The following is an 11,091-nucleotide window of genomic DNA, read 5'->3' as shown; positions in this document are numbered from 1 at the left end:
ATATAATATAATATAATATAATATAATATAATACAATATAATATAATATAATATAATATAATATAATATAATATATTTCATTTATTCATTTTACTTCAGCTTAGTCCCTTTATTCATCAGGGGTCGCCACAGCGGAATGAACCGTCAACTATTCTAACATATGTTTTACACAGCAGATGCCTTTCCAGCTGCAACCCAGTTCTGGGAAACACCCATACACACTCATTCTCTCACACACTCATACACTACGGCCAGTTTAGTTGATCAGTTCCCCTATAGCGCATGTGTTTGGACTGTGGGGGAAACCGGAGCACCCGGAGGAAACCCACACCAACACGAGGAGAACATGCAAACTCCACACAGAAACACCAACTGACCCAGCCGAGACTCGAACCAGATACCTTAATGCTCTGAGGCCACATTTTTAACCACTGAGCCACCGTGCTGCCATAATATAGTGTAATCTAATATAATATATCCACAGCGGAATGAACCGCCAACTAATTCAGCATATGTTTTATGCAGCGGATGCCCTTCCAGCTGCAAAAAAGTGCTGGGAAACACCCAAATCAATCCAGAATCATTTATTAATCATTTTAGAAAAACTGTAAATGTAAGTGTTTGTTTGTATGTGCATGCTTGTGTTTGTGCACATATGTGTGTATGAGTGTGTGTGTGTGTGTGTGTGCATGCGCGAGTGTGTATGTGTATCATTGCTCCTTCAGTCTCCTATATGTGAGTGTTATTACTGTATCTGAGTGTGTGCGTGTGTGTGTGTGTATTCTACAGGCCCATGTGGCTCGTACAGCAGCTTTATTTAATTGTCTGTGTGTGTTTTCTACTGGCCCCATGATGCTCGTTCAGCAGCTTTATTTAAGTGTGTGTGTGTGTGTGTTTACGGTGTAGTTTACAGCTCCTGCGGCTCCACTGATCTCAGAAACACTTCTGCTCCACATCACACACGTTCAGTGCTGAGTGAAGACATCACATCGCCACACAGTCGACTCATAGCCGTATATAACACAAGATAATCACAGTTCTGCAACACAATCAATCCATAATCTATAGATGTACATCAACCACATGGACTGAAGTGTTAAATCATAAATCTACTCAAGCATATGTGATCATACAAATGATGAAAAGCATTAAGACAGTGTATTTTGGATGTGTGTGTGTGTGTGTGTGTGCAGCTGTTCTGGGAGAAGCGTTTGAAGGGTTTGCGCTCGTGGGATGTGTCTGAAGAAGTGCTGAGGACGATGGATCTGCCTACAGGTCTCCAGAGTAAGACTGAGTGTGTGTGTGTGTTTACATATGTTTGGATGTGTATATAAATGTGTGTGTGTGTGTGTGTGTGTGTGTGTGTGTGTGTGTGTGTGTGTGTGTGTGTGTGTGTGTTTATGTATGTTTTGTGTGTGTGTGTTTGTGTGCATTTGTGCATGTTTATATGTGGTTATACTGTATATAGGTTTATTTAGGTGTGTCTGTACATAGGTGTGTGTGATGTTTATTGGTGTGTGTGTGTGTGCATGTATGCATGTTTGTCTTTGTGTTTTGTGTTTATATATGTGTATATTTGTGCTGTCGATTAAAAAAACTAATTAATCACACTTTTTTTTTGAAAATTCATCTTGATTAATCACATTTAAAAATAAACAATAATAATAATAAAGTGTTGAACACAAACAGTTGCACTCATTGTAAAGTTGTGTTGCTGTGAGTTGCGAACATTAATTATAAAGTAGAAAGTATTTAGCTCAGTCCTCCTTTACATTCAGCCAGTTGCTGAGACAGTTCAGTCTGTAGACATTATCAGGGGACAATGTGGACCTTTTCTTTTGAATGATGTTAACTGAGAGTGCAACGCAATTTTCCTAACTTTTTGATTAAGTGGCTACAGACAACGACTTTAAGTGTGTGTGTGTGTGCAGGTATCGGTCCGGACTCGTCAGATGAGACTCTTCTGTCTGCTATCGCCAGCGCCCTCCACATGAGCTCAGCGCCGATCACCGGTCAGACGTCCAGCGCTGCAGAGAAAAACCCCTCAATCTGGCTCAACACCACACAACCACTCTGCAAAGCGTTTAGTGTTACAGACGAGCACATACGGTGAGCACACACACACACACACACACACACACACACACACACACACACACACATACACACACATATATACACACACACCACTCTGCAGAGCGTTCAGTGTTACAGACGAGCACATACAGTGAGCACACACACACACACACACACACACACACACACACACACACACACACACACACACACCACACCACACACACACACACACACACACACACACACACACACACACACACACACACACACACACACACCACACCACACACACACACACACACACACACACACACACCACACCACACACGCCACTCTGCAAAGCATTCAGTGTTACAGACGAGCACATACGGTGAGCACACACACACACACACACACACACACACACACACACATACACACACACACACACACACACACACCATACAACCACTCTGCAAAGCATTCAGTGTTACTGACGAGCACATACGGTGAGCACACACACACACACACACACACACACACACGCACGCACACACACACACACACACACACACACACACACCACACAACCACTCTGCAAAGCATTCAGTGTTACTGACGAGCACATATGGTGAGCACACACACACACACACACACACACGCACACACACACACACACACACCACACAACCACTCTGCAGAGCGTTCAGTGTTACTGACGAGCACATACGCTGAGCACACACACACACGCACACACACACACACACACACCACACAACCACTCTGCAGAGCGTTCAGTGTTACTGAGGAGCACATTAGCTGAGCACACACACACACACACTCTATTATTATTTGACTATAATGCACAGGTGTAAGAGCTACTCCTCTTCAGCACCTCAGCTGTGTGTTGTTCTCTAATAATTGATTATTCTGCTTCTACTCTAGTCTACTGGATTATGTGTGGATGAAATAAAGCACAGCTGAGGTGTTGATGTGGAGGACCTGTGCATTATTCTCTAATAACCCCCATCCTGCAGCAGGTCACTGCTCTCCTCCTCTGGTCTCCAGCACCGCTGCTGAATCCACTGTCAGATGTTGTGTGTGTGTGTGAGTGTGTTAGTCAGGTGCGTGTCCTCCTGAAACCGCTCCTGTGTGCAGCACTAGTGTCCTCCACATCTCCTTCTGTTGTGTCCTGATGTGGTTTCTGACTGTTGTAGCTGTGAAATAGCTCTAATCATGTAGCGGAGTGATGGAGCTGTAATCAATGACTGTCAAAAATATAGATGATGCGACAGCGCCTTTTCCCATTGAACGATTTGAGTGTGAAGCACCTCATGACGGGCATGTCGTAACACTGCTGAAATTGGAGCCTGGGCATGAGCAGGACTGCCTGATGGAGCCAGAGGCGGAGCCACGGAATCGAGCCTGCCTTGTACCTCAAATCAACCACGCCCCCCAGACTTCTCACTTGAACACCCGTATCTGCACTATAACAAACGCTCGCTAATATAAATATACGCACTTACATTAAAAAACACGTAGTAATAATAATAATAATAGTTTTTATTTGTATAGCACACAGGTGTCAAACTCAGTTCCTGAAGGGCCGCAGCTCTGCACAGTTTAGTTCCAACCCTAATTAAACACACCTGATCAAACTCATTGAGTCCTTCAGGCTTGTTTGAGACCTACAGGTAAGTGTGTTGGAGCAGGGTTGGAACTAAACTGTGCAGGGCTTCGGCCCTCCAGGAACTGAGTTTGACACCCCTGGTATAGCACATTTCCTACATACATGCAACTCAAAGCACTTCGCAAACAACAAACAAGCATTGTAAATTAAACTAAATAAACAAAAAGATCTGGACAAATAAAGCAAAATAAACAACAAATATATACTCCGATAAAAGCACACATGTACACGCGTATATGCATATATCTACACAATCACACACACACACACACAATAGTCCTTACATATGCATATACATGCACACACCGTACATGCATACATACACACATACACACCATACATGCATACATACACATACACCTACACAATACACACACAGTTGAGGTCAGAATTATTCACCCCTTTTGCATTTTTTCCCCCTTTTCTAAATATTTCCCAAATGATGTTGAACAGATTGAGGAAATGTTCACAGTGTGTCTGATAATATTTGTTCTTCTGGAGAAAGTCTTATTTGTTTTATTTCGGCTAGAGTGAAAGCAGTTTTTAATTTTTTAAAGTCCATTTTAAGGTCAATATTATTCGCCCCTTCAGTAATATTAGTGTTGGATTGTCTCCAGAACAAACCACTGTTATACAATGACTTGCCTAATTACCCTAACTTTACCCTAATTACCCTAGTGAAGCCTTTAAATGTCAATTTAAGCTGTATAGAAGAGTCTTGAAGAATATCTAGTCTAATATTATTTACTGTCATCATGACAAAGAGAAAATACATCAGTTATTAGAGATGAGTTATTAACACTTATGATTAGAAATGTGTTGAAGAAATCTTCATTCATCTAGATTTACTCTCTCTCACTGCACAAACACTGGGTTTAATACACTTTATATCTCTTGATTGATTGTGTTCTGGTGTGTGTGTGTGTGTGTGTGTGTGTGTTCTCCGGTTTTTGCCCCTTCATCAACGGTTTTCTGCTGTTTTCTGTTGTGTGTGTGTGTGTGTTTTCTGTACTCTGGCGTTTCAGCAGTCAGGGTTTCACAGATGAAGATTAGTTCTCGTGAGATTGATGTGCGAGAGTGCTTTCTGGAGTCTCAGTTGTCTGCTGGCGATATGAAGAACAGCAGTGAGATGAGGTTTAGTTTTCTCCAGCATACAGATGAGTCTCAAACACAACACTCCTGACAACACACACACACTCTCTGATCCAGTCTGCAGCTCTAAACCACTGATTAAATGAGGGATTCTGAGACAAATATACACTCGGGCTGTATCCCAAATCACCCCTTATACCCTCATTCACTATTCCCTACAGTAGTCCACTAATATAGTCTACCTGAAGCAGTGAATGAAGCAAGTGAGTGATTTGGAGCACTACTGTGTAGGGCTGCATGATACTGAAAAAATCCAACATTGCCATATTTTTTTTATTTTGCGATTTACAGTTGAAAGCAGAAGTGTACACACACTCTAAACAGGAACATAATCATTTTTTTTAAGTGTCTGATGGTAAATCATACTAAATGTTTACTATTTTAGGTCTGTTAGGATTACCAGAATGATTTACACATGCTAAATGCCAGAATGAGAGATTTTTATTTTTTGGGAGAGCTTTTTATTAATTTCTAGACAGTCAGAAGTGTAAACACATTTCCTTGTTTTTTTATCTTTGCTTTTAAACTGTATAACTTTGGTCAGATGTTTTGGGTCTCCTTCCACAAGCTTCTCACAATAGTTTGCAGGAGTTTTGGCTCATTCCTCCTGACAGAATTGATGTAACTGAGTCAGATTTGTAGGCTGTCCTGCTCGCACAAGCTCTTTCAACTCTGCCCACACATTCTCTATAGGATTGAGATCAGGGCTTTGTGATGGCCACTCCAAAACATTCACTCTGCTGCCCTTAAAGCACATTTGAACTCATTTGGCAGTGTGTTTAGGGTCATGGTCTGTCTGGAAGAGCCATTTGTGGCCCAGTTTTATTGTCCTGGCTGATGTGTTGAGATGTTGCTTCAGTATTTCTCCATAATGTTCTGTCTTCATGATGCTATCTCTGCTGTGAAGTGGACCAGTCCCTCCTGCAGCAAAACAGCCCCACAACATGATGCTGCTACCCCCATACTGCACAGTTGGGATGGTCTTTTAGGCTTGTGCGCTTACCTCTTTGTCCTCCAGATGTAACACTGCTCATTATGGCCAAACAGTTCAATCTTAGCTCCATCAGAGCACAGGACATGTCTTCACACATTAGTCTTTTCCCAGTGTCATTCAGCTAATTGTATTCTGGCTTTGTTGTTGATTCTGGCTTGTTGATTTCTCCATGTCGTCACAGAAGGAAGCAGTGTGTTTGAGCTTTTCCTTCAATACAATTCTACAGTTGTGCCTCACATTAACTCAACTGTTGTCAATTAGCCAATCAGAAACCTCCAAAACCCTGACATCATCATCTGAGCTTTTCCAGAGGCAGAATAATCTGATTGTGTGTAAACTTGACTTTCAAGAAGAGTTATAACAATTTCCCAAACAATCTCTCTCTCGTTATTCTGCTGTTAAGCAGAACAGAAACAGATCTGATAATCCTGACTTACCTAAAAGAGGAAAAGTTTAGTCACGTTAACATCTGACTTGTTTTTAAATGGTGATGTGGCTTTCATACAGTGTATGTAAACTTCTGCTTTCAACTGTATACTGCAATATGAACACAATTTCAGCAGATGACTTCATATTTCTATTGGAGAGAATGTACAATGTTAGATGGATTGTGGGGATTCTGCAGTGGGAGTGCATCTCCATAAAATATAATAACCATCTATAAACTTTCTGGGGTCCCCTGACGCATTTCCGTAGTTGTTCCGTTGCTGTTTGCGGTTCATTTCCGTATTTACATGTGTTGTGAGTATTTTCATGCATAATAATCTATAAATACAATCAAGAAAAAGATACAACTGAAATAAAGTGTCCAGTAGCTGAACATAAACATAATCCAATAAAATTCATCCAAAGTTAAGGTCACAAATGCCAGTACAGTATCTCATACCTGAGTGTTTTTAAAATCATTAAACAATTACAGGCATCAAAACACATGCAAATGATAAATTATAATATAGACTCAACAATGCAAATCCTGCGATATGACTATTCTGAGTGAACACATTGCGATATCGATGCTGAAACCAAATATTGTGCAGCTCTGCTACTGAGTGCACTGAAGACGTGTTGTGTTGTTTGTGTTTTGCTGGATTATAAATCCTTCTACAGATGTAACTGAATCTGCAGTTCATCGACTGGCCACTGGGAGGCTGCTCCAAATCAGCACATTTCTATTGACTCCAATGTTAAAGTGGCCAACTTTACAGCAGAAAAAAGGTGTGTGCAGCCTAGTACAAAATAAAAGTTCTGGTGTAAATAGCTACCATTACACTTAATGACTATTTTGAGGGGGTGAATTTGTTTATAACTCACTTGTTTACTTTAGATTAGCCTTACGATTCTGCATGATTAAGGGCATGGCCACTTATTCATCAGCGTTCACCACAGCAGAGTGAACCGCCAACTATTCCAGCATATGTTTTACACAGAGGAGGCCCTTCCAGATGCAAACCAGTACTGGAAAACACCCATACACACTCATTCACACACACACTCATACACTACAGCCAGTTTAGTTGATCAGTTGCCCTATAGCGCATGTGTTTGGACTGTGGGGGGCACCGGAGCACCCTGGGGAAACCCACGCCAACACGGGGACAACATGCAAACTCCACACAGAAATGCCAACTGACCCAGCCGAGGCTTGAACCAGTGACCTGAGTGCTGTGAAGTCACAGTGCTAACCACTGAGCCACGGTGATGCCTGCAAGCATTTATAAAATAAATAAATGAATGAATGAAATCTGAATGAAAGGAGAGTCAATGTTGATGCTTGTGCTGAAGCGTCTCTGTGCAGGAGTTATCATCACATCTATTATTATAGCAGAGATGAAGTGGAGCTGAAGATGACATATAGATGCTCTCAGTGTCTCCTCAGCTCCTCCAGCAGAGGGCAGTAGAGGAACAGGAGTGTGTGTGTGTTTGAGTGTGTGTGTGTGCTTCAGCACTGAGCGTCATCAGAGGAGGAGACAGCGGAGTGGTCAGAGAGATCTGTGTCCAGCGTCTGCTGTGTGTGTGTGTGTGTGTGTGTGTGTTTCTCTCTTAGCACCGCCGCATGGAGAGATCATGATGATCATGATTCAGGACACGTGCAGGAAACACTGGAGCTTTTCTCTGAATCCCCAACGCTGATGATGGACAAACGTGTGTGTGTGTGTGTGTGTGTGTTTGTGTGTTTGTGTTTGTGTGTTTGTGTGTGTGTGTTTTTGTGTGTGTGTGTGTGTGTGTGTGTGTGTGTGTGTGTGTGTGTGTGTGTGTGTGGTTGAGAGAGAGACAGAGAGAGAGAGAGAGAGAGAGAGAGAGAGAGAGTGTGTTCATTTGTGTGTGTGTGCAAGTCTGTATTAGTTATATTATATTCTCACGCACACACACACACATACACACTCACTCACTCTCTCTCTCACGCACATTTTCAGGGGTGTTTCTTCTCTCTGAGCTTCATCATCATCATCATCATCTCTTTCCCCGCACTGAGCACTCCTCAGAAACTCAACATTAGTAACCAAAGAACATTAACACAGCCCATATAATATCCACCAATCAGATTCCAGACCAGCCCGCTGTTTAGGAAACTACAATTAAATTCACAATTAAAGCACAAATAAATAAAATGATAATTAAATATATATTACTAGCATTAAATAAAAGCGTTGAGCACATTATATTTATTTATTATTATTAAAAACAGTAATATTAATAATAATACTTCCTCACATTTATATGCTCTTTTCTGGACACTCAAAGCGCTTTACACAGTTTTTGTTGGGGAGAGGGGGGTGGGGGGGTCTCCTCATCCAGCACCAGTGTGCAGCATCCATGGTTGTTGCTAGATCGGATGTGGTTGCAGCTGGAAGTTAACAAAGTTGATTTATATAATTTATTAAGCTTCCCATTTATTGTATTTCATTAATGCCTGCCCCCAGCCTGACCCTGAACCCAACCCTCACAGTACTGTATAAACATTATTTATTGTTATGCAGTGTCATATGAAATGCTGCTATATTGATGTGTGTATCGCACTTCCATCTAGACTTTACCAGCATCCACCTGGACCACACACAGGTCCTGATTGGCTAATCGGGAGGACCAGGAGAATTCTCTGTGGGCCGGTCTGTTTTTTGGCGGGAGGGCCGGTGTCTTTAGCTGCCTGCACTCTCAGCAATGGCACTTTTTTCATGTGTTTATTTATTTGACCGTCGCCTCACTCTGTTATTCATTATTTTGCTGCAGCTCTGCTCGTCTTATTTATTTTCTCGCAGCCCCGTGAGCAGAATGCAGCCCGCAGGTTAATGATGACGGCGGCGCCTTAGTGAATATAAGAATTCGAATAATTAATATTAATGAATATTACACCTGCTCTATGAACATCAGATGCTTCACTACATTAATAAATCTGACATAACTAGAAATCTAACAAGGGGAGAAAAAGATGAAGACATCAATACAAAGTATAGTGGTAATGCTGTTGGTGTTTTTTATACCAAACGCATCAGCATAACAGCGCCATTGTGGTCCAGTGGCCAGCACACTGCGTTACTTCACCGCCGACCCGAGTTCCAACCTCACCAAAATAATATTTTTTTTCATTTTTAGTGTTGAGACTATAATACTGTTTGGGTTACTTATATAGGTGTACATATTTTATTTGCATTTTTTGTTTGACCACCGTTACATAGGGCTGGATATCTATGAAGAGTTCAGCACAGAGTATATATTCAGATATTGCAGGAAAGCACACTGTGATGATTAAAAGACTAGTATTGGAGATTTAACTGCACACTAATCTTCTCATATTCATGAAAAACATTTGGGGCCCTATCTTACACCCGGCGCAGTGTGGCGCAAGGCACGGCGCAATAGTTGTTTGCTAGTTTCAGCTTGGCACAAGAGTTGTTTTGATGTTTTGCGTTACGCTGTTTAAATAACAAATGCATTTGCGCTCATATGTGCGCCCATAGGTGTTCTGCTCTAGAAAGCAAGTTGTGTTGAGGCGCACTGCTGGAGCGTTGCTATTTTGAGAAACTTTAATAGATTTTTCAACAGACCAGAACAAAGCCGGTCTATTGTCCAGCGCAGAGTTGCGCCTCGCTTACACACTGCTTAATACACACAAGATGTAGAGCAATACACAAATATCTTTACATATGAAAAAGAATTGAAATATTAATGATATATATAGGATATAATAAGGATATATATAGGATATAAATATAAAGGATTCAAATATTACAAAACATTATTTTCTAGCCGACATAAATATAAACACCACTGCCCTCATGCCTTCTTCATCTCGGGAGGCTTTTTCAGTTCATTCATAACAATTTGCTTTTGTATAATGTTATTATTATTAGCAGTATTATTTATTATATGCATATTTATATTTGTTTTATTAAAAACAAGCTTAGATTTGTCCACCATTTCAGACCATATGGCATGTGCATGTGTATTTGGATATTACACAGATGTTTGAGCACGCGTCATTATTATTGTTCATTTATTCGTTTGCTGGAGATTAGAGCTGAATTAGAAACAGTTTTGAAGCAAATCTTTGTGCTTAACAAACTAAATTAATTATGTATAGACTAATTGATGTCTGTGTGTAAAGGTTTCCCTATCCATGAGAGTGAAAGTGAAAGTAGATTATGAGATGCTTTATCTCTCATTCTGGCGCTGCAGATGCTCTGTTTAACTGTTTTCTTGCTAGTGAAATGTTCAGTTTTTCCACTTACTCTTACTTTACGTCATGTAAACAGCAAATGTGCTATGGCGTGACGCAGCTGACTCTTAAAGGGAATGTGAGATGAGACTCTGATTGGTTTATTCTCAAAACACACCTATAACTCATTAAGAGAATAAACTCAACCCTGTTAGACCATGTGCCACGGCGCAAAGCGGATTTTTCCATGCTTATATTAGCAAAAGTCAATTCTGACATGCCCTGAATGCGTTTGTGCCCTGCGCTTTGCACTTTGCGCATAGACCGTCAAAATAGAGCCCCTGAAATTCTAAAGCAGCTGTGTCCTTGAAAAAGACGTGATCGTGTCATTAGAAACTGAACTGGAAATGACCTTATTTTAATAGTCAGTCGTGAACTGAGGTGGGCCGGTCTTAGACTTGAAACTCCAGGGTTGAAAAGGAGTCCCGCTCCGGCCCTGACCATACACCAGGTGATTGGTGGAGAGTAATGAAGCCAATTATC

The 11,091-nt window shown here is 41.2% G+C and overlaps 1 protein-coding gene across 1 annotated transcript in view; it reads left to right on the top strand.

Annotated features, from left to right (window-relative positions):
* Positions 1–11,091, top strand: part of mbd2 (methyl-CpG binding domain protein 2) — a 55,027-nt gene that overhangs the window by 22,958 nt on the left and 20,978 nt on the right. The window contains 2 exon segments of the mRNA NM_212768.1: positions 1,194–1,284; positions 1,932–2,109. Of these exon segments, the coding sequence (NP_997933.1) occupies positions 1,194–1,284; positions 1,932–2,109 (269 nt within the window).

This window comes from Danio rerio, chromosome 5 (assembly GCF_049306965.1).
Source record: "Danio rerio strain Tuebingen ecotype United States chromosome 5, GRCz12tu, whole genome shotgun sequence".
Classification (NCBI taxonomy): domain Eukaryota; kingdom Metazoa; phylum Chordata; class Actinopteri; order Cypriniformes; family Danionidae; genus Danio; species Danio rerio.
This window is presented reverse-complemented; position numbering and strand designations above follow the sequence as displayed.